This window comes from Ostrea edulis, chromosome 2, assembly GCF_947568905.1.
Source record: "Ostrea edulis chromosome 2, xbOstEdul1.1, whole genome shotgun sequence".
In the NCBI taxonomy this organism is placed as follows: domain Eukaryota; kingdom Metazoa; phylum Mollusca; class Bivalvia; order Ostreida; family Ostreidae; genus Ostrea; species Ostrea edulis.
The window spans coordinates 65,816,184-65,842,177 of record NC_079165.1 but is presented as its reverse complement, the minus strand read 5'-3'; the positions used below and the strand labels follow the sequence as shown (position 1 = coordinate 65,842,177).

General features: G+C 35.3%; 3 protein-coding genes across 3 annotated transcripts; all 3 read right to left on the bottom strand.

The window, feature by feature from the left end:
- Positions 1-950: 950 nt before the first annotated feature.
- Positions 951-4,332, bottom strand: LOC125678426 (toll-like receptor 6). Its single transcript, XM_048916870.2, has one exon. It carries the CDS (start codon positions 4,176-4,178, stop codon positions 2,229-2,231), a length of 1,950 nt encoding a protein of 649 aa, XP_048772827.2. The 5' UTR covers positions 4,179-4,332; the 3' UTR covers positions 951-2,228.
- A 9,279-nt stretch (positions 4,333-13,611) lies between these two features.
- On the bottom strand, positions 13,612-15,856 carry LOC125681118 (toll-like receptor 6). Its single transcript, XM_048921051.2, has one exon. It carries the CDS (start codon positions 15,793-15,795, stop codon positions 13,708-13,710), a length of 2,088 nt encoding a protein of 695 aa, XP_048777008.2. The 5' UTR covers positions 15,796-15,856; the 3' UTR covers positions 13,612-13,707.
- Positions 15,857-18,024: 2,168 nt separating this feature from the next.
- On the bottom strand, positions 18,025-24,142 carry LOC125680737 (toll-like receptor 2 type-2). Its single transcript, XM_048920494.2, has one exon. It carries the CDS (start codon positions 23,869-23,871, stop codon positions 21,829-21,831), a length of 2,043 nt encoding a protein of 680 aa, XP_048776451.1. The 5' UTR covers positions 23,872-24,142; the 3' UTR covers positions 18,025-21,828.
- Positions 24,143-25,994: the final 1,852 nt, after the last annotated feature.

Below are 25,994 nucleotides of genomic sequence, written 5' to 3'. Positions count from 1 at the left end.
CATCAATCAAAGAAATGAACAAACTGGATTGTTCTAAGATAAACGATTTTATTAAAGCCAACACCTTTCTACTGTGTAGATCAGAAGTAAATCTCAAAATAGGCACTTATAACGCATCTTATCGAAGTTACATCATGCATAAATTTGGTTATCTTGCATCAGTCCAACATAAAATATTTGATTTACTAATACGTGTTTACGTCCAGTGATTGTGCGCAGTTGTATGGTTTGATTTGAAAGGAAGAATCGATACAAAGTGTGGATATTTTTTCATAACAACACTTTAAAGAATTGTTCAGTCAATAGCACATTTTTTCAAAACAACGAACAACGAAAAAGTAAAGATAGCGAACAGTGATCAATCTCCTAATTCCCATATGTACATGTATTTTATGAGGACCAATTTATAAACCTTTCCAAGTCCCCCATACTCTCTGCCCCTTTCAGGCAGAAACAAACAAATCAACAACACAGAAACATGATAACAGAAAGCGAATAGGATCCATGGGTCTATTTCAAAATCCTTTTTGAATGAACAGACTATGAAAATTATGATATAAAATGAAGACTACATTCAATACAGTTGTTCGTTGAACATACAGTGTGAGTTAACCAGAACCTGCGCTAGGTTACTCTCCACTTCGTGGGCGTCAGTTGTAAAAAGCGTCGTCATTTTAACGTACTCTGCTTGAGAAACATTAATGCACGGATTCTTATGGTGTAGAATACCAAGAAACAAAATAACATTTCCTTGTAAGAACAGACTTTAAGATTTGTCATCGCAAATCGTGTTTTTGAATTACATATGGTCATATCTGCTTAATTGCGTGATTACATATGTACAATACTTTACATCTGTTCAAACTAAAAGGAGAACGATTTTGTACTGCATAAGGAAACAAAGGAGAGCTCGATTATGCGTCACTAGTGACAATATTTAACAATCAACAAAGATCTACAATTTTAATTGACATATGAATAAACAAAGTAATATATTCAAAAGAATACCTCTTTACGAAGAAGAACAAAGAAAACAGTAATGTAGTAAGCGGGATATAATGCTGCGGTGATCAAAGACTAGAATAAATGTCATACCCAAAACCAGAGAAAAGGCTAATTTCATGTCGAGGATGATTAAACACCGATACCCTCGTGACTAGAATTTCAGAACTGCACATTGAAATATCTTACTTTTGCAGATTTCTTTTGAAAATGCATCAATTAAAACATGGCATAAATTACACATATTGATATCATTTTTCTTCCTCTAAAAATGTTATGATGGTTAGATAATGGTTAATTGTGGCTTTCTATAATATGATTACGGTGTGACCGTTGGGGCGAGCGCAGCATATCTGAATACATTTTCAAAAAATTTATATTGAAAACAAGGAAAACTGATCTCGTTCACTGTCAATACGTAGGATTACTGTCTTGCTCTTCTCACCAATGTAGGAACCAGTTTAGTGGGAAATGCAACGAGCGTATTGTGACGTAGCCTGGTAGTTGTGACGTGACTGTTTACATTTCTTTAGACAATATTTTAAAAAGAAAAAGAAAGGGGGAAGAATATGATTGTCATCCTTTCCATTCAAATAAGAAAGGTTTGTAATACTTCAAAGATTTTTTTTAATTATTATTTTACGAATCGAACCATCCGCCATTTTGTACGAGGAACTTCTGGGATTGGCGTCAAAAAAAAATTCTTGTTAGAGGTTGAGATTTAGCTCGGATTATTTCCCGCGCTCTAGTCATTAGAGCTCGCAGTACGAGCCAGCGCTCCGCGCTGGCTCGCTGCGCTCGCTATTATCATAAGGAACCACTTATTAATTGTCAGATACCCAGTCAATAAATATAAAACAAACTTCTGAATATATAGATTCACCCACGGCAAAAAGTAAATACTGTATCAACTGCTTCTAGAGACATGCTGGATGGGGACGTGCAGAGTTTTCTTGGGGACATTCAGAGACTTCACCACTTGTCAATAATTCTGTTTTATGTTTTCAATTGCTTCATCCCTCGTCTTCTGCGTATCCGTTCTCTTCATAGAGTTCTTTTTTGTACGGTATTTACAATCTATGACCTCCATCTGTACGCAACATTCCTGTTGGAAACCTTCGAAGACACAAACACAATATGTACATCAATATAACACGATGAAAGTCCTCTTCAAGTCTTACTCCATGATTATTTTCGTTCCGTTCATTCTTGATACTGACTGTCCTTTACACTTCATTTTGTAGATTATCTAGGTCATCAAAGCCTTCATTCACCCACACCTTTTTCCGATCAGCTACTGATTTGCCTTTATATGACAATGAGTAAAGCAATCTATCAATGAAGATTTTGTCATCTTTTCGTATGTAAGTGAATGTTTTCATGCATCTTTTCAGATCATTTGGTAAATCCTTATCTGGAATGTCTTCCAGTAAGATTATGATAAGATGTCGCCTTCGTTCTACAATGCTCTGCTGAAAAGCTTCTTGAAATTCCCACATGCAAAAATGGCTTTCAAGGAATTTCCGTGAGAGGACAATAACAGTGTGGCGACTATTTTCGACACATTTGATGATGTTTTCAAATATCGTTTTTCCTGGGACAAAATCTTTATGATGCATACAAAATTTTAAATGTGCAAGTCGTTCGTGTTTGTTTTCATCAAACGTGTTGCAAACCCATTCCTGGTCATCGTTACTAAACGAGACAAAAGCATCAAATTCTTTTTCCTCGAACATTTCACTCGGCTGACAAGGAAGAATGACATTAAACCGAGTGAAAAACAAAATTCGTATTTCTCTTCTATATTTCAGCATGACAACGATGAAAATGATGAGGAAAAATGAAAAGATGCTCAGAACTACAATAATTGGCATCAGTTCGAATTTACAGTTGATATCCTGTAGTGTTAGATCTCTCAGACGCCGACCCTTAACATAGCCAGGGTATTGACATTCAAGATCCCTGAGGTACTGGTAACGTTGGTACTTTGGAGAATTCCAGTCTGTTTCCTGAATGTATTTCAATACCTCCTTCATCTCATCTGTACAAGTACAATTAAACGGATTGTGAGCAATTTTGAATAAGCATTTCTTGTTCTTAATGAATCTTTCGAAGCCACGGACAGAAATTCTACTTATATTGTTGAAAGTTAAATCCAGTGTTAACACAGGGACGGGCTTGCCCCATATTCCTGCGTTATTTATTGGGAAAGAAATGTCCTGGATTAGATTAAAAGACATATCCAGGTACTCCAACTTTTCAAAGTAAATCCACCAATTTTTGAATTGTCCAGGAATATAATGAATGTGTGAATGGGAAATATTCAGAATTTTCAGTTCTGGAAATTGATTCTGTTCCGTCAAAACTGCGGCATAATTTCTATGTTTTGAAACTGTGATAGAATTTTCGAGTATTTGTAATTTTTTATATACACACATATGTGGTGAACGCCTTGTGTCCAGTATATTTCCTGTTGCGATTGCGGTAAAGGTCTGTAAATCCATATGCGGCATATCATGAATAAATGAAAAGGTTTCGTTCCTTTCTATCTTTACTTTTAAACTTTCTTCATCTCCACAAATTAAGTTCTTTTGAAGAGTCTCAGACTTTATTTGAACATTTTCACTCACGTCCGTTATACTAACCAAACGTTGCACATTGATCATCTTATATTCCTCCAGTTCGTCCGGAAAACTATTCAAATCAAGATTTTGAAAATCTGCGAAGTAGTCGTCTGCTATGCAGTCTCGCACATGGAGTTTAATGATATTTTTGGCCTTAGCAGGCAAAGGAAGAGAGATTCTAGAACCACTTTGACAATGCACATCGAAACTGTATTTGCGGCTCTTTGATAAAATGTGCTGTCGTAGTTCTGTAAAATTCCACTTACCAGAAGAAGATTCATTTATGTAACACTTGTATAGATACACTGTATTATTGGTTTCCTTTTCTTGTAGAACACAGAATTCCTCCCACGAGGGCGGAAGGTTGAAATCCAATTCATTGGAAATAGTTCCATTAAATTGATCAAGTTCTACATTGGTTCCTGTGCCGACAAATGGGATTGTCGTAGTTTTGCTGAACTCGCGCTGAGACCCTCCAGTTGTGGTTGCTTGTATAATGCCGATAAAACATACATATAAAAACACACATCGAATAGTTTTCCAAATTTCCATATTCAATATGTCATGCTGTAAATAGTTGTTCTTTTTTAATAGTCCAAGACATTATTGCTGACATCATCTACAATGTCCATTTGTCAGTATAAGTTTCAGCATTGTTTTAGTGTGTCTTTCAACATTTGTTTGAAATGTCAACTATCAATAGCTTAGATGTTGTAATGCATTCAAGCTTGAGTAGATTTTGTCGTAGCACACTATGTTTATCTAATTCTTTATCACCAAGTTTCGTTATATGGATCGCAGGGAGCGCATTTAGTACGATATTTAATAAAGTATTTTTTTCACCAAATTATGCATTATAAAAAGATGCACTGAGCTCAGACTTGCGTATCCTAATGCAAGTTTCGTTATTTGGATCGCAGGGAGCGCATTTAGTACGATATTTAATAAAGTATTTTTTTCACCAAATTATGCATTATAAAAAGATGCACTGAGTCCAGACTTGCGTATCCTAATGCAGAAGAAAAGAAGGAAGAATATCATATCTTGAAAACTTTATTTAGCGATATTGGCCACGGCTGCAATTTACAATAAGGGAACCAGTCATCAATTATTGCCTTTCTGGTCTCCCCTAAACAATACAAGCATGGAAAGGTGGGCCCTGGACACAGATGTTCACCTGCTTGATCACCTATTACATGTATAGACAAATTAATTCATTTAAACACAAACTCAAATAGGAAACAAACTGTTGAGCACTACTGGTGAGCCAAAATAGCCGCCTTGACCATAAGCTGTTCCTGGCGCGAAATGTTTCAAGCCGTGACAATTGGGATATTGGCATGTAAGGGATACATCTAACTGCTCATCTTAAATTAACACAAGAAAAACACGAGAAACTGCAATAACAATAAAACTCTTTAAGATTAAAATGGGACGTGGTAGGGAGGATTGATTTTTTTTTAGCAGACGACTGACGACTTTGTGTTTGACGTCACGTTTTGTTTTTATTTTTTGCTGTGTTCGGCTAATATCCCAAAAATCTTGACGTGGATGACTCGAAAAACCTGGATAGTGCCCTTAGGAGGTCGGAAAATGGCACAGTAAAAACAAACCAGACTCCATATCACTTTGATAAAGGGATTTAACCTCTAGTGGTTAAATCGCATTATATTGCGAAAGACAGTTAATGTAATAAAACACTTGTAAAGAATCTAAAGATTTTGCGGGTTTTTTTTATGAATGTGGTATTCTGCGATGTGAAGAAACTCCATATCCACACTTTCGAATAGCACATATTTTTAGAAAGAAGACTATCCAGAAGATAAAATTACATCACAAAAGTTTGTGCTTGTTTATGTTATTTTACTCCCCATTTCAGAATTTCTCTGGGAAAGGTCGCTAAACATCTTTTAAAGAATTTGGTCAATATATCCTTGTCAAAACACATGCACATTTTGATAGAAATCTGATGCAACCGACATCTCAATGTATGGATGGTTTTAGGCCACTATTGTTTATATTTTTACTTCTATTTCAAATACATAGCCAAGGAACAGGTAGATTGATCACATGACCAATCTCCTGCTATGTCCGAAATTCATACTCCCCGTTATCTTTCATACACATTTTACAGACGCGCCTTCTATATATTATATTTTCTATTTGCAACAATTCTAATGAACAATTACAAAGTCAAACCATAGCATGATTTAGACAAAATACCCATGGACCATCTGAACATAAATTTGGACAGCACTTACTTCGATTTGGTGAAAATATGCCCAGTAGATAAAAGAATTTTACAAACAGATAGTCACAAATGATCTAAAAGGCTCATTTTATTCTTTGACCCGGATGAGCTAAGCATTTCATCTTGACATTGTTATAGCATTATAAAATTTAATTCATAGTAACATATTTTTCATGTCTGAAATCAATAGGTGACCAAAGGTCACCGCCCAAGTGCAACATTATCTGTTAACTATCTGTAAATAAATTGCAAATAAATGAATGAATAAAAGGATGACATTTCAAGTTCAATGCATTGTATTTATTATCATAATAGTGAAATACAGGTCCTCGCGATTCCATTCGAATCGACGCCATTTTTACCAAAAAAATTCAAGTTCATAGGTATGGTTTAATTTTTCATTAGTTTTCTAGATTTTCCTTTTATACGTGTTACCTATAGGGAGAGCTCCGCTCTCACGTCCCTTCGAGCTGTGAGAGGTCATAACCCTCTAATATGTCTTACGGCGTGACGGCATAGCCCTCTAATATGTCTTACGGCGTGACCGTTTTTGAGGGCGAAGCAAAGGTATTGGCATTTAAATACAGGACAAAAATTATCCCAAAGTTAGAACCTAACGTGTAAAAACAGAGCTCTATCAAAGCATCTGTTTCGACTTTAGACATTAGATCTGCCTATTCATTGAAAGCAGGAAATATAAACAGTACATTGTAACATCACATTCAGAGTCTGCGTATAGCAAATTTACAAACATAGAATACATGGTACTTTAATCGAGGAGTGATTATATATGGTTAAGAAAATATGGTTTACATGCTTTGAACGGATAAGTGTTACCAATGGGGAGAGCTTCGCTCTCACGGCCCTTCGGGCTTTCGCTACCAATTTTTGGGAAATTCAAATATTTCACCCGATTTCTGCATTCTTCGCCCCCTTGGTAATTTATTATACCTAGTAGTTTGTTGACAATACGATACAACCATGCAATGCGAGTGCTAACGACATACTAATTATAATACCGTGTATATGCCGAACCTTTTTAGTGAAATAGTCCTCGTGTTGAGATTGATCGAAAACTGTTTTGAGCATCAGTGAGGGTGATATCCGGGCAGAAAAGTTGTTTTTAGATAAAAGAAAATTGCATGTAACACCCATACGTACACGAATACAAGCGACACGTATGAATGCCTTGAAATCATTAAACACATAGAGATATGCACAATAAATATTCATTAGGGGTTTTGTGGGCCTCGGGAGCAAACTGTCGTGTCATTAATATTCAAAATACGATTTCGTGACAAAAATTAATGGAAAGGGGGGGGGGGGTAGGAAATGTACATATAGCTTTAAATTGTGCGTATACATATCAAGGTCATGACAACATCGTATTCTTTCAGTATTTGTTTTAAATAATTTATTAGGAAAACATATCAAAAATATGCGACTGTCAGTACATGTATCACAAAACATTTTATTGTAGGAGATTCGATATTAACAACCGCCATTAGTAGTCCACAATCACTCCAATACAATAACCTTAAATAAATACTATCAAGGTTTAACATCATAATCTGTAATGTTTACTGAAATCTCATCGAGATGGGAATGACCAAATCATAACGCAAAATGTATTAATTAAAAGTTTAGGCTTTGCGATGTATAACGATAAGCATTTAGAAGACATGGATACGGTCTACAATATCCACCAAAATGCCATCGGGTTCGATGAACGTGTTATAACGTTCGTGACTTAAAAATAACGTTTCTAACGGTATTTGACGTGATATGGTATTACCTTAAGATAATGTGCCACATTTTTTTTTTTTACCAGAAGCAGTGAGTGTTCTTTATTGTGCCATCGCCGTCTGTGATATGGAGCCTCCGTTATTTAGATCCTATCTATAAGACCCGTGACTTTCACCTTCAATGCTTTTATAAAATGCCGGATAATAAGAAGGTAGTACGAAAAAGGTGAAGATAATGAACAGTTATCAATCTCACAATCCTATCAAAAATACCAACTGCGAGGAGGGTAAACGTGGATCCATGGAGACGCCAGAGGTGGGATCAGGTGCCCAGGAGGATTACGTAACCACTGTTGATCGGTCATACCTGCCGAGAGCTCTCCATCTCAATCAGGTAAACGGAGTAATCCGAAGTCAAAATCAGTATGTAAAAAACCACCAAATGCCTTGAAACATTTTAGACATCATTCCACCTAATAGCAGGTTGAATAAGCAAATAAGATCATCATAACGACTACAGACTTTGTAAAATGCTGACTTTAAACAAGACTGTTAAAACTCATGTAGCGTCAAATTATTTTTCAGTACCCTGCCGTGTTTTAAAATTCTCCCGTATCGAATCAGTTGAGAGACAGAGACACTATAGGCAGATGATAATGAAATATTGCTACATAAACACGGGAATTCGACGGTGGGAAAATTGAAATCAGTTTGTTCTGTTTCGAGCTATAGTTATCTAAGGAATGATTACTTGTTTATGGTTTTACACCGTTTTGACATTATTTCAGCCATTTTACGACGGATTTCAGGAATGAATTAATAGCAAGATATTTACCATGACTTTGTGCTAACACATTGCGAAGCAGTTTATATAAGAATGATTATATAGGAATGAATGCCAAGTGTTTTGCCGAACTTTATGAATTCAATTACCTAGTATTCAAATCGACTTATTTGTATCATACCCCTCCCCCCAATTCCCAAATAGTAATTATTTATATTTACATTATTCTGAATTACATTGCCTATGATTATAAATCTGATTGGAAATTGTGAGCGTTTTATTGTAATTTTCATTCACCGATAAGAATTATGTATATGCAAGCCCCGCCCGGCGTCCCAAATTAAAAGATGAAGATAACGAACATGCAGTGATCAATCTCGAAATACAAAATTAAGAGTTGGTCAAAAATGTGTATTCGGAATTTGACATGTACTTTAATCTGTGGTAAATAGAACAGATACGAATGTATTTAAGTCTCAAAATGTGGTAAACTCGTTACCTAAACACGTTATAACTTCATAAAAGCATATTTGCGTAATAATACAAAAAGAATTCTGATATTTTGTAATTTTACTCTTCTTACGCGAAAGGTTATGTTTAGGCTGTGGAGCGGTCTAATTGTTTGAATCATAACACAGGTGTAGCACTATGACGGACACGACACCCAATAACGTAATTTGTTATTAATTCATACTTTACAATTTAATTTTCTAAATATGTCTTTAGTTACCGATATGTTTATACTAAACCATCAACCGTTAATGCCGTCACAATGTTTTATGTACATGTCTGTTATGTCATTGAAAAACAAAGTATATTGTTCAGCCGATAAAATTGCGTGTAGCGAACGAAGAAGTTGATGTTACAAGGGTCTCAACAGTCTCGCTTCAAGTTAGCATTTCGCAAATTTTATGGTCGTGACAATGATCTACTTTGCCAATACAACCTGTCTTTGGGTGAAATGCTGTCTACGAACATCTCCTATTGGGGTAGTGCCTAAAGATAACAGCTTTGGTTTGCGATAGATAACACACCTCTCATTTCCAAAATTCAACATCGTCAATTCTTTCATTGATCCTGAGGAGACTTCCGTTAAGTATACTTCTTTTGACTCGGATATACAAATGATCACAAACATAAGAAAGGGTGCATGCATAGGGTCTGGTCTGGGTATATTGACAAAAGCTTGAAAGCTGATTTTATGTCACGTGTTTCATGCAAGGTCTTTGAAGATTTTGCTACTTTTTAAGACTGGTTGGCAGTAGAAAAATCTCATGTTGACACAATATACCACTATTTGGATTTTATTTTTGCGGGTCACAATGCTTTTGCTTGTATATGCCATAATGGCCGCATTTAATAGCATTTAACATGGACTTGGAGCACCATTAGCAGAGAATAAATCAGTTGGTCCTTCCACTTGTCTGACATTCGTAGGTTCAGAAACTGACACTATAGAAATGTTGGTTTAATAGGGTACCTCATCTTAAATGTGTTAAACTTAGACTTGTCGCGACTCAAAAAAGTCCCGCTTAAGCAGTTGCAATCATTGTTGGGAAAACTCAATTTCTTTACAAGAGCAACTAGGCCAGGCCGTGCATTTGTTCGGCGCCTATATGACGCCACCATAGGTATTACGCAACCACATCATTACATACGAGTTACTCATTGCACGATGGTATTCTTATGTGGTGTAGACTTTTGGAAAAGTTAGTTACCATTAAACTTTTTCATTTTTACGGACCAACTTCCCGCATCCAAAGGTGATATGGTTTTGTGATCTCCCACAATGTGAAATTGCGGTATAAGGATCTCCCTTATTATGGAAATCCTACGTAGCGCCTAAACTTTTGTGCATCAAACTTGGCCGTGCGGAATGAGGGTGCAGTTATATGACACCCTGATAGAAAGCTTGACCCAGTATTTGTGATGATGGGGTACACCTATCCAAATTTGCGAATGCTATTTTCCTAAACACACTTCGGGGAGGGGGGGGGGGGGCTATCTGAACAAAAGGCAAGTGTGCTGTCGCGATAAGCGAATCGAATTGGTACGACTTGCTATTTTTGGTTACCTTTATGGTAGCAGGGGACAGTTTCGCACTATAGGCCCGGTCAACTTTTTCAAAAAATGGAATTACCCCGTATTTGAAGTGATATTACATGTGTAAAAATGTATACGATAATTTTAGGATGCATGTCAAATGTAGCTGAGTGCTTAGTAAAAATGTTGATATACAACATGTAGGTGTCACCATGATTCCTAGCATATAGATGGGTGCAAATACGAAACTAAGACACGTGGTCAGTTGCTGAAGAAATTCCGGTGAAAACATGCAGGGTCTAGCAAAAGGTCTGTAGCTGTGAGGGAAGGTGGATGGCCCCATATGAGAGGTAGATTTTTGAGAAGGGCAGATAGGGTTCTTGATTGTGCACAGTGTCTAAATCCCCATGTTTGGTACTGTGATGGTGTGGGGGTGGTGCGGATTAGCCCAAATGAGGGAAAATCAAAGCAAAAAAGGGGAACCTGCTCAGAGCATGTTTTGTGCACCAGCACCAGTATTTATAGATTACATGTAATTTAGGGTCATAATTTATTAACTACACTAATATGAAATACAAGTATTGACATAAAAGGGAAATAAGATTTTTCATTAGTCTGTCATAATCTGACTTTGGTGTATACCCCCTATCCACATGTTTCAAAACCAAAGAAACTGTCCCCTGCCACCTATGTTACGTCATGATGCAGACGCGTCGACAGTCTCCGTCTGATTTTTTATCTAAATCTCAGGAAATTACAGTGTAAGTAATTTTGTATGTATGCAGAAACTTTCTAATGAATATGTAGAATATTCTGTTCAATGCATAAGTTAGGAGATAAATGCTTTGTTGTTTTGTTAACTGCACAATCAGTAAGCCACATGTAGATGTATGGCGCGTCGTTCGTTGTCTTCTCTAAGCGTCTGTGTTTCATGAATGTATATTTAGTGAATAGTTAATATTATTGAATATCATTATACTTGATAATTGTTTAAGCGAAATAACTATAGACATTTGATAGGAATCAGATATTTTATTGCATAATTTTCTTACTCTAAGATGCTGTTCAAATTTCAAAACTACGGAACGCAATTCGTGACATCAAAATGATTTCTGTATTCAAATGCTGTACTTAATATGATTGTTACAATTTGTATTTCAGTCTTTTACCATACATTGACACGGAATAAATCTGGACCTTGTTTTGGTTAACTTTCTGTCAGTTTATTACACGCCCAGGGTGTACAATAATTCGTGACAGAACAGCAAGCTTGCTAGGAACTTTTGTCGTGAATGAGCGGCACTGGTGATTAGAGACTAGTGTATGTTTGATTGAATTAATTAAAGTCTATCTTCGTTATAGTGATCTAGTTTCCCAATACAACCTATCATTGGGTCAAATGCTGTCTAACGTGTTTTATACCGACTGATAAACCGTTTTTGGCACACTGATTTGACTACGGATTACTCCGTCTACCTAATCAAGACATAGGGCTCACATCGGGTGTGACCGGTCGACAGGGGATGCTTACTCGTCCTAGACACCTGATCCCACCTCTGGTATGTCCAGGGGTCCGTGTTTGCCCGACTCCTTATTTTGTATTCCTCATAGGAGTTATGAGATTGATCACTGTTCGTTATCTTCACCTTTCGTAAACTGGAATATATACCTTTACCAGTGTTTGAAACTCTCTGTAAAATTAGCTAGACATGCAGGGCTAACTGTTTGTAAAAGTTGTCAGCCCTGTCCAAAACCAACTAGCTCTGACGAAATAACTGGCATTTTCAAAATTACTTTTATTACTATCTTGTATTTAAGGACGACGGCACTAATTCATTTCGGCGACATCAATTTTAGTCAAATTTTGATATACGGTAAAATATGCATTAATAAATCAAAATCAAAGAAAAAAGATACGGCCATCAACTTTAACATTCCGCGGGGTGCTGTAAAAGTAGACAGTGAAAAATTCATATTTTCAAACGAAGAAATCATGAGAAAATTCCCCATTACAATATAAAACCTGTGACAACAAGAAGATATTATTCCTTTAAAAAAGAGAAAGAAAAAGTATAGGTTGTTAGCCTAGATTTTTCGGGGAAACATGTCAAAGAGGATGTTTGACGATCTTCAAGGAAAAGAAATAGACGAGAATTTTTACTGGTGGTTTCATACTTTTCCTTTATGCTAACTAATCATATGGATTTGGAAAAATGTTTCTTCGTGTAGACGTTACACGACTCATTTTTTCCTCAGCAGCATCAACTGTTGACAAGATCTGCCATTTTAATGAAACCACTAAATACCTAATACACTTAACATCTCAAATACCTTAAAATTGATCAAAACATCATTCTTGTGATATTGCACATATAGAGAAGAAAATTAAACATTATTTTTTGGATTTCTTAATTTTTTCTTTTTGTTTATTTTATTTTATTTAGATTATTTTTACTCATTCCCCCTTTTTAAAGTTTTAGGTATTTAGGGTTTTTAATGCGTTTCTGAAAATGGCAGTTAAGTCAGGGGTTGACGTTTTGTAAAAGAAGCGACCCAGATACGACGAACATAAAGAACTTTATGAGGAAGTAAGTAGAGTATATTTGATGTGAAATTTTAATTGATAGGTCCGAAATCTTCCACACTAGTCTGAATTCCGCTGCTGTCATAGGCGAGAACCCCCCCCCCCTCCCCCAACCCGGTGACCTGGACCGGTAAAGATAAGCAGGTGAAATCGAGAGAACGATGACGTACATCTGTTATTTTAAGAACCCGTAGCTTGAAATTTGGCATGCAAGTAGTTAAAACATTAATCTATACAGGAGGACCGGCGAATTACGCATACCGCACCTAGTTTCTCATTTTTTCAGGCAATTGAAGCGCGCGGGTAGTTTTTTTTTTTATCTGAGTCATAGTTAGACCCCTTTCTATATCTATGGTATCACAGAGTTCGGGCCCAAACAAGCTTAACCTCTGTAGTCTGTACCCAGAGACTTGTTCGCCCGTAGCAAAATGTATGCGTCTCGGGCGGTCGGGCGCACGATTATTTCACGCACTGCCTTTTATCTATAATACATGTACATGTATATTATCACCTACTAAAACTAAAACGATGGTAACATCATTGCATGATATGGTTATAAACGGTCTTCCATCAACTGATTTAAAAATCAAGCATATTTTATTATGCATAGCATGATAGGATATGGCAACAGACAGTTACTATAAAAGCCTTCACCATCAATTAATTGATAATCGTTACAATATATTATAAATTTGATTGTTTATATCGTGAATCTTGTTGTTTTGGGCATTGGTCAGTTCTACTTTATCCTCATTCTTATGTCCTGGTGCAACAAAATCATCGTATCCTTCATTCAACTGCGCAGTTTTTGGAAGAATTATAGGTTTTCCCTTATATGACAAAGAATACAGTAATTTGTCTATGAAGATTTTGTCATCTTTTCGTATGTAAGTGAATGTTTTCATGCATCTTTTCAGATCATTTGGTAAATCCTTATCTGGAATGTCTTCCAAAAGAATAATGATAAGATGTCGCTTTCGTTCTACAATGCTCTGCTGGAAAGCTTCTTGAAATTCCCACATGCAAAAATGGCTGTCAAGGAAATTCCGTGAAAGGACAATAACAGTGTGGCGACTATTTTCGACACATTTGATGATGTTTTCAAATATCGTTTTCCCCGGGACAAAATCTTTATGATGCATACAAAATTTTAAATGTGCAAGTCGTTCGTGTTTGTTTTCATCAAACGTATTGCAGACCCATTCCTGGTCATCATTATTATAGGACACAAATGCATCAAATTCCTTTTCCTCGAACATTTCACTCGGCTGACAAGGAAGAATGACATTAAATCGAGTGAAAAACAAAATTCGTATTTCTCTTCTATATTTCAGCATGACAACGATGAAAATGATGAGGAAAAATGAAAAGATGCTCAGAACTACAGTGATTGGCATCAGTTCGAATTTACAGTTGATATCCCGTAGTGTAAGATCTCTCAGACGCCGACCCTTAACATATCCAGGGTACTGACATTCAAGATCCCTGAAGTACTGGTAACGTTGGTACTTTGGAGAATTCCAGTCTGTTTCCTGAATGTATTTTAAAACCTCCTTCATCTCATCTGTACAAGTACAATTAAACGGATTGTGAGCAATCTTGAAAAAGCATTTCTTGTTCTTAATGAATCTTTCGAAACCACGGACAGAAATTCGATCTATTTTGTTGAAAGTGAAATCCAATGTTAATACAGGGACGGGCTTGCCCCATAATCCTACGTTATTCATTGGAAAAGAAATGTCCTGGATCATATTGAAAGACATATCCAGGTATTCCAACTTTTCGAAGCAATACCACCAATTTTTGAATTGTCCAGGAATATAATAAATTTGTGAATGGGAAATATTCAGAATTTTCAGTTCTGGAAATTGATTCTGTTCCGTCAAAACTGCGGCAAAATTTCTAGGTTTTGAAACTGTGATAGAATTTTCGAGTATTTGTAATTTTTTATATACACACATATGTGGTGAACGCCTCGTGTCCAATATATTTTCTGTAGCGATTGTGGAAAAGTTCTGTATATCCATATGCGGCATATCATAGATAAATGAAAAGGTTTCGTTCCTTTCTATCTTTACTTTTAAACTTTCTTCATCTCCACAAATTAAGTTCTTTTGAAGAGTCTCAGATTTAATTTGAATATTTTCAATCATTTCCTTCACACCAACCAAACGTTGCACATTGATCATCTTATATTCCTCCAGTTCGTCCGGAAAACTATTCAAATCAAGATTTTGAAAATCTGCGAAGTAGTCGTCTGCTATGCAGTCTCGCACATGGAGTTTAATGATATTTTTGGCCTTAGCAGGCGAAGGAAGAGAGATTCTAGAACCACTTTGACAATGCACATCGAAACTGTATTTGCGGCTCTTTGATAAAATGTACTGTCGTAGTTCTGTAAAATTCCACTTACCAGAAGAAGATCCATTTATGTAACACTTGTATAGATACACTGTATTATTGGTTTCCTTTTCTTGTAGAACACAGAATTCCTCCCACAAGGGCGGGAGGTTGAAATCCAATTCATTGGAAATAGTTCCATTAAATTGATCAAGTTCTACATTGGTTCCTGTGCCGACAAATGGGATTGTCGTAGTTTTGCTGAACTCGCGCTGAGACCCTCCAGTTGTGGTTGCTTGTATAATGCCGATTAAACACATATATAAAAATACGCATCGAATAGTTTTCCAAATTTCCATATTCAATATGTTATGCTGTAAATAGGTGTTTTTATCAATAGTCCAAGACATTATTGCTGACATCCCCTACAATGTCTATTTGTCAGTATAAGTTTCAGCATTGTTTTAGTGTGTCTTTTTAAACATTTGTTTAAAATGTCAAAAGGGAATAGCTTATATATCGTAAAGCATTCAAGCTTGAGTAGATTTTGTCGTACCACACTAAATTTATCTAATTCTTTATTAACCAAGTTTTGTAGTTATTTGGATCGCAGGTAGCGCATTTAGTACGATATATAAGAAAGGTTTAATACCATCAAATTATGCATTGTATTGCGGAAATATAGTAACTGTATTACAATAACACTTAAAGAATTTAAACAACTAGCGGGTCTTTATTAGTATGGTATTCTGCGATACGTAGAAACTCCATATCCACAATTCCGAGTGGCACATATTTTAGAATGAAGAGTTCCCAAGAAAAAATATCCCAAAAACTTTGTGCTCGTTTATATGTTGTATTTCAGACTTTCTCACTAACAGAGAGACGTCACCACCTGTAGTGAACTGCCACAATTTTTACCTGTGGCAATAAGTGTTCGTTATTGTGTCATCGCCTTCCGCGAGATGGAACCTCCGTTATTTAGGTCAAATCTGTAAAACCCGTGACTGCTTGTATATAATGCCGGATAATAAGAACGCAGTATGAAAATGTGAAGATAATAAACAGTGATCAATCTCACAATGCTATAAACAATGAGAGGGGCAAAACGCGAACCCCTGGAGACTCTGGAAGTTGGATCAGATGCCCAGGAGGATTAAGTATTCCCTGTTGACCGGTCACACCCGCCGAAAGCTCTTCGTCTTAATAAGGTAAACAGAGTTATCCGCAGTCAAAATTAGTATGTAAAGAAACGCATAACAAATGTCTTGAAACATTTTAGACAGCATTTAGACAGCATTCGACCTTATGACAGGTTGTATATGCAAATATGATCAGAACATACTGGTCGCGGTAGCTTAATCGTAGAGCGTTCGTAAAGTGATTGCTCCTTCGTCAAACGTTCGGCATTTAAAAATGAGAATGACAGGTTTTCGGAGGTCCCTTGTCGCGGTAGGCGTTGTCACAATAAAGAACCCTCACTGTTACGGCCCTGAGCGCTAAGCATAGGTCTAAATTTGTGATCCTTCACCTACAGCTGGTGATGTCTCCATATGAGTGAAAAATTCTCGACGGGACGTCAAACAATCAATCAATCAACGACGAAGATGCCGACTTTAAGTAGACTGAAAAAACTCGTGTGGCATTTTTGATTATCCAGCCGTGCTTTAAAATTCTCCCGTATCGAATCAGTTGAGAGACACATACACCATCTGCAGATGGTGTTGAAATATTGCTACATAGATACGGGAATTTGACGGTGGAAAAGTTGAAATCACCGCGTTTATGATAAAGTTGAGTTGAAAGTAATATGAAACCAGCCGAGGAAGAATTTGTGTCATTCAGATGTGAACCATCCTGAATATGGATTTACGAACCGTACCAAGAGTTTTTAGATAATTTGTTCAGAAAGTAGGATTGTCAGTATGAAACAAGTATTCACTTTCAGAATTTTGTTGTGTTTCGAACTATAGTTATTTAAGGAATAGATTAATAGCAAAATATTTAGTGGTATATACCATGACTTGGTGACGATTACGCTTTCACATTGCGAAGCATTATATACATGTATAAGGAATGTCAAGTGTTTTGTTTTGGGTTTTTTGCCAAAGGCGTTTATGCATAAAATTACCAAGTGTTCAAATCGATTTATTTGTATCACATCCCTCCAAAACTTCAAAACAGTTATTACTTATATTTACATTATTGCTGAGTTACATATACTATGATTATTTACATATAATTGCAGATGGTTATTTTTTATTGTAATTTTCAATCACAGATCAGAATGCCCGGCGTCTTAGTTGAAAATGAAGATAACGAACAGTTATCAATCGCGTGACACCTAGAAGATTACAAAAATTAAGAGTTGGGCAAACATGTGCATACGTTATTTGAATCTGTGGTAAATAAACGATACGAGTGTATCCAAGTCTAAAACTCGTAAATTTATTACCTAAACAGGTTATAAATTCCTAAAATCATATTGCTTTACACATTGATTTTGACTACAGATTACTCCGTTTACCTAATCAAGATATAGGGTTCATGGCCGTTGTGACCGGTCGACAGGGAATGTTTACTCCTCCTAGGCACCTGATCCCACCTCTGGTATGTCCAGGGGTCCGTGTTTGCCTAGCTGCAATAATGTAGCCCTCTCTGATTTTTTTTTTTTTTTTTTTTTTTTTTAGGGAGAGGGCTACAACTCCTTAGGATCTCCGTAATGGTGCAAATGCGGGAGTGATTCACTCCCGCAACATTTGCGCTCATTCTAAACATTTCCTGACTTTCTTTACGTAAATAAAATGATATTCTATGTTTCTTAGTCAATATATAAATTTACAACCTGCAACTTTAGATTTGTGAGGCTCTATTCTACCGTTTTCAACAATTTCGATAAATTCCAATTTCTCGATTCATATTTGTGCGCCATGTTTGATGTACTGAAGTTTCAACTTCCGGTTGTCAAGTCATTTGCATATGCCATATAAGGTAGTATTTACATCAATGGACAAGTATGGAGGCGAAAGCTATTTCTTCGGTATTGAAAAGGTTTGAATTTAATATCAAGTTAAAAACCGAACAGCAGAGTGTAAATTCTTTCTGCAACAATATGATTTTCCTTTCTTTGTCGAAGTGGCTCGAGTAACTACATTTTCGCGCTGATTGTCAATGTTTAGGTTTTTCATTAGATCCACCTACGAGATCTCGCGATAACAAGCATGGCGGAGCAGACGAAGAATTTTGCATGCTGTACATTATAATTAATGAAAAACACCTTTATTAGACATGCCCGAGCACAAAGTTGGTACTCCTTTTGGTGTAAACAACATTTGGGACTAATACACAGAGTTCATTATCGGTTATTCATAAAATTATTTTGCACCATTACGGAGATCCTATGGAATTGTAGCCCTATTCCGAAAACGTCAGAATAAAAAAAAATTGGATAGGGCTACATTATTGCAGCTAGTGTTTGCCCTACTCTTAATTTTGTATTCTTTATAGTAGTTCTGAGATTGATCACTGTTTGTTATCATCACCTTTCCATTTGTCTTGTAATATTGACTTCTTCAAATGATAAATTTTCTTATAGAAAACTAGATGAAAGGTCGGATCAAGATAGATGACAAGAAACATAGCTACATTGAAAAAATCAAAACACTCCCAAATCAAAAAATAAAACCTCCTGGATTGATATATAATTTTTAACGGTCTTAATGGCAAAAAAGAATGACTGAGAAGTTTACAACATTGAACTGCATGCTTGAGATGATGTTTTCTTTAAAGGACACATCGCATGTTTTTAAACTTTTTAATTTTTTCAGCAAAATTAATTCAATTCATGCCTAAAACTACTTTACATGTGTTTTAAATGAAACAGTTTGCGTAGTTTTCGAGTTTGAAAGCGATGAAATTCAAATCTTGCGATATGCATATTTTCTTCGATATTTTACGCGCCATTATCTGTGACGTCATATGCGACCTCGAGCGAGAAGATTTGAAAACAGTTGTTAGCCATTTCATAAACAGATTAGATTTAATTGACAAACAAACAATTATCACATTAACGGCTTGTAAATAACACTGCATTAGGGTGTTTTGTGCCGTTTAAGGGTGTATTTGCTGTCAGTAGAGAGGTTTTGGACTTTTTTTTTTTTTTTTTTTCAATTTTCGAAGGAAGGTATGAGGGACAAGACGTGAATATTTTTTGTCGGCACAACGACTTTGCCATAAAAACCCCCAGTAGAATGTGTCCCTGTACTTTTTTAAACAAAGACGTAGATAAACTGCGAGAAAATAGTTCTATCGAAGCTACCCACTGTTACATATAGGCCTACGGCTTATGCTTTCCGTTCTGCTCTCAAATTCAATACACACTCTCACCAACTGACCTTCACCTTGTAACAACATATAGGCAGAACGTCGCGTTCGCTAGCAGTGTCTACCAACTGGTAGTTTTAAAAAAGAAATTTGAAGATAAAAGATAATTGAACTTTCAATTATAAATAATAAAATATGATATTTCCCAATTTTGAATTGAATTATAATGCTTTCATTTTTTTTTAAGGAACGCGTGTACGTCTTTACAACAACAGCACGCCGCGCTCCCACTTCCTAGGTAACAACGTGTAGATAACAAAAAAATAATGATTAATAAAATTGCTTGAATAAAATAATTTAAAAGTATTGGGATTTTCATCATAAGTTTGATCATTTTTATTATTTTTTTTTCGAAATGCACCCGTGACAGTAGGCCTAGTTGTCAATGATACATAATCGTATCATAATTTAGGTCTATCTAACTTCTCCAAAAATAAATTTAATAATAATTGCACTGTTTATTTTCAAAAAGCAACAACGCTAATTACAGTTGTTTACAGAAATGACATTACCATATAGTGTTTAGACAGTGATCCCATGTAAACATTATTTACTCGCAGATTTCATACTCGCTTTCCTCGCTACATTTGGGTCGCTATTTGTATGCAATGGTGGCTAAAAGATATAAGACTCGGGAAATTTGTCAACATCGAAATAAATGTTATCCATGGTAAATAAATTAGGTCCCTAAAACCCGAGGTTTTAAAAATATCTAACACTACTTTTACAACAAGTTGATCGACGAAGGTCCCATATGACGTCACTGTACCACGTGACTACCTATCTAATTAACTAGGCTTTGTATACATTGAAAACACGATATGTGCCCTTTAAAACACTAGATGTGTACAATGTAGCAAGCATTGTTGTTGCAGCCGAAATAATAATTAAGTAAAACTAAACTATTCTGAATTCAAAGTCATGACTGCCATTCATCATTACTTTGGAAACCAAATAAACATTGAGTTGTCAGTAATTAAGCAGATATGGAAACCCCAACATGTAAAAAAGGCAGACCGAGAAAATCAAGAGTTATAACCTATTTACATTTACATAACATTCTAAAATGAAGTAACAGAAAAATACTACATTGAATCAAATCCACATAGATTGACTAGAAGACGTAAACTGCACACAGATAGATTTAACTACAGCTGTATTCTATTTGTAATGACTGCCATACCAGCTTAATATAATATAAGAGTGTGTATATCTGACCAGGCATTTGTTGTCCAAACTTCTGTATACGTTTCTCCAAATTACTGTAACTGTAATATTAAAAAATACCATTGTAAAAATAACCAAACAAAAGTTTTTAATCCACTGCAAACAGTAACTTTTGCCTCTTGCTTTCTAAGTTTGGTTGGATGTTTGGAAACTTTACCCCCATCTCTGGAGAGAAAACAAGTGAATATGAATATTTATCGGTGACGTCTCTATACAAGTGGGGGAAAAACAACTTCAAGGTACATAAATCAACTTCAGCTTTAATCACATAAACTGGAAATATATATGTAGGTTCGGCTACCATGTTTATAATATATACAATAATTAATTTTAGAAACGTTACATAAACTGGAAATATTTATGTAGGTTCGGCTACCATGTTTATAACATATACAATAATTAATTTTAGAAACGTTACATAAACTGGAAATGTATATGTACGTTCGGCTACCATGTTTATAACATATACAATAATTAATTTAAGAAACGTTACATAAACTGGAAATATATATGTACGTTCGGCTACCATGTTTATAACATATACAATAATTAATTTTAAAAACGTTACATAAACTGGAAATGTATATGTACGTTCGGCTACCATGTTTATAACATATACAATAATTAATTTTAGAAACGTTACATAAACTGGAATATATACCTTTACCTATGATATGATATCACCTATTAAAACTAAAATGAAGGTCACATCATTACATGATATGGTTATCAACTCTTGCCTATCAATTGACTAAATTTAAACATATATTTTATCATGTATAGCATAATAGAATAGGACAGAAGACTGACTATAAAAGCCTTCACCATCAATTAATTGATTATCGTTACAATATGTTATAAATTTGATTGTTTATATCGTGAATCATATTGTTTCGGACATTGTTCGGTTCTACTTTGTCCTCATTCTTATGTCCTGGTGCACCAAAATCGTCGTATCCTTCATTCAACTGCGCAGGTTTTGGAGGAATTAAAGTTTTTCCCTTATATGACAAAGAATACAGTAATTTGTCTATGAAGATTTTGTCATCTTTTCGTATGTAAGTGAATGTTTTCATGCATCTTTTCAGATCATTTGGTAGATCCTTATCTGGAATGTCTTCCAAAAGAATAATGATAAGATGTCGCTTTCGTTCTACAATGCTCTGCTGAAAAGCTTCTTGAAATTCCCACATGCAAAAATGGCTGTCAAGGAAATTCCGTGAGAGAACAATAACAGTGTGGCGACTATTTTCGACACATCTGATGATGTTTTCAAATATCGTTTTTCCTGGGACAAAATCTTTATGATGCATACAAAATTTTAAATGTGCAAGTCGTTCGTGTTTGTTATCATCAAATGTGTTGCAGACCCATTCCTGGTCATCATTATTATAGGACACAAATGCATCAAATTCTTTTTCCTCGAACATTTCACTCGGCTGACAAGGAAGAATGACATTAAATCGAGTGAAAAACAAAATTCGTATTTCTCTTCTATATTTTAGCATAACAACGATGAAAATGATGAGGAAAAATGAAAAGATGCTCAAAACTACAATGATTGGCATCAGTTCGAATTTACAGTTGATATCCCGTAGTGTAAGATCTCTCAGACGCCGACCCTTAACATAGCCAGGGTACTGACATTCAAGATCCCTGAGGTACTGATATCGTTGGTACTTTGGAGAAGTCCAGTCCGTTTCCTGAATATATTTCAATACCGCCTTCATCTCATCTGTACAAGTACAATTAAACGGATTGTGAGCCATTTTGATAAAGAATTTCTTATTCTGAATGATTCTTTCAAAGTTACGGACAGAAATGCGGCTGATGTTGTTGAATGTGAGATCGAATGTCAGGGTAGGTATAGGACTTCCCCATATCCCTTCATAATTTATCGGGAATATAAAATCTTGAATCAAGTTGTATGACATATCCAGGTACTCCAACTTCTCGAAATAAATCCACCAATTTTTGAATTGTTGAGGTATATAATAAATAGTAGAGTGAGATATGTTAAGAATTTTCAGTTCTGGAAATTGATTCTGCTCTGTTAAGGTTGCAACATAGTATCTATCTTTCTGTGTTGTGATAGATACATCAAGTAAATATAGCTTTTTGTAGAAACATTTGTGCGGCGACATCCTTTTATCAATTATATTTCGAGTACCGATTGTGCGAAACATTTCCATAGCTCTTTCTGGGTTATCCAGATCATTGATAAATGAAAAAGTTTCGTTGCGTTCTATTTTCACTTTCAGGGTTTCTTCGTCCCCACATACAACGTTCTTCGGTAAATTTGCAGACTTTCTTTGTAGATTCTCAAACATAGATTTAACTCCTATTAAACGAATCACATTTATCATTATATATTCCTCCAATTCGTCAGGAAAACTATTCAATTCGGGATTTTGAAAGTCTGCATAGTAATCATCTGCCATACAGTCACGCACATGGAGTTTGATAATATTTTTTCCTTTTGCAGCCAAAGGGAGAGAAATTTTAGCACCCTTTTGACATTGCACGTCAAAGCTGTATTTAACATTTTTTGATGAAATGTGTTTTCGTAGTACTGAAAAATTCCATTTACCAGAGGAAGTGCCATCGATAAAACAGTAATAAGGATTATAGGTGCTGTTGGCCTCCTCTCCTTGTAGAGTGCAGAATTCATCCCAAGAAGGCGGTAGATAAGAGCCATTTGTATTCGATACATTAGAAAAAGAATCGTTGATTTGATTAAGATCCACACTGGGGGAGAGGCTTCTGCTGACGAGAGAAAGGACCTTTCGCTCACTAACATCCTGATCCAAGGGTCTAGTCGTGGTTGTATATGAGATAGCCATCAAACACACAAGAATTACATACTGATTACTTCTAAACTTTTCCATTTTAAATCTATAATGAAATAATCAAAGAAACGCGTTAATATATCTCCGAATGAATCAAAAACAATTAGAATAATTATATTTCCAGGAGAACGAGTTATTCATACCAGTGCCTCAATAAAAGGTATTTAAAATGTCCTGAATGTAGTGGATTTATTCACACATAACAGGAAATGTCCTTCACGAAGGTAATTGGATTGTCTTTACGCTTCAATGGTTTTATCCTGTAGTGTACACGCTCTTTTGTTACATATTATTTGTTACTTGATATTTGTGGCACACTTGACATATTCAAAACGGAATTAGATGTCCTCATTTGCGGTGCGATATGCATGACAGGTATAGGCTACGGTTCGCGATGTTGATATTTCAGAGGGAAACAATAACAAATTTACATATATTTACTTTCAACGAACTCGAGATGATACATTGTTAATTGGTACATCTCCATTAAATTTTACTCCCTGATTCTCCAATACCAGTAAATTTCACTTCGATACCATTATATTTCACTTCAATACCATTATATTTCACTAGCCGATTCTCCAATATCATTATACTTCACTAGCCGATTCTCCAATACCATTATATTTCACTCCCTGATTCTCCAATACGAAATTTTACTTCCTCATTCTCCAGTACCATTATATTTTACTCCCTCTTTCTCCTATGCCATGATTATCATAGTTGCCCGTAGTGTTTCAAACAACATTTGAAATATGCAAATAATTTGAAATACCAATTCCCCTCTCCCAGTATAGTAAGTTTAGACAGATGTATGCATGAAGTTGAAAAGTTCCGGGTGATACATATATGTAGCTACACGAATATACGGTAGGAAATATATTCCATGTATTGAAATTTGTCATTTCATCAAAGCTAGTTACTGATGTACATGCTGGTGAAAGTTCTAAATTGGGATTGGACTCAATACATCTTGTCTTTTTAAACAGCATTAACAATTTGAAAACTCAAGATATTTTGAATCTGAATATTGTAAATCTTTATTCGACATTTGCGTCAATTAATTAATGCTTCATTTGCATTATTTAAAAAAGTGTCGGATTATTTAATAAGGATGCAAAGTCATTGCCTCATATATACACTATGTACCATCCTTTTCTTTTTTTAAAGAAAAATAATAATTGATTATCCCAACACATTAAATAAAGAAGAAATTTGATCGTGGGAGAACAATCAAATGTAGCTTTTGCTTGTTAAAAACCCAACTCTGTACATAGTTCATATGTGCTGTATATTGGATGAATAAGCGCTAGGTAAAAGGGAAGAGTGTTAACTCCAACTATTGAATGTGAAAAACACGTTACCTCCCTTGAAATAAGCGAACAGAGGTCTCTATGAATATCTAGAATGACGTGTTCCTAGAATTTAAGGAGGTATGCTACACCAGAGAAATTTGATGTAGATGAAAAGTGTAGGATATTTACAAAAATATTTTGAATTTGAAAATTTGAAAATTTACTTTATTTTGTCAAAAAATACAGTTTTAGTAGAAGGTAATCTGAAAAAAATTTAAAACCCCTGCTGGACTTGAACCTGCGACCTACAGTTCAGCAGTAGGTATTCTAACCTACTGAGCTACTCGGCTAGGTATTTAAATGGAAAAGGAAAAGTCAAATATTGCTGATATCGATTTTGTCATCCATGTTTTTAAAGGAAGTCAGCCATTATGACGATGTAGAGTACTACCTTAATTCTGAATCATTGAGTAAAAGTAGATTATAATCTATCTGCTTTATATAAATATTTCTTTTCACTGCTCTATACTTTAGAACAGATATGAAGTGTCTTTATAGGAATGTCTTATTAATAGACCTTTTACATATAAATAATCCTCGGGGTTACTATTTGAAATACGAAGCAGAATAAAAAAAGTGCTTTAAAAGTATCTTTGAAGGAAGCTGCTTTTTGAATATCTTCACTGAGCTTGATGAACCGCTCACTGGTGTTTCATTATCATTGGCGGTTACTGTATAGCTTACAAACATACAGCAGGTTCGTAAGCATCTCCGTCCTTCTTCTTCCTCCAAATTCTCTTATCTGTGTATATATGTTGTTTATGTATGCGTTTATTTATTTTTTAAAATCTTTTTTTAACTAATTCA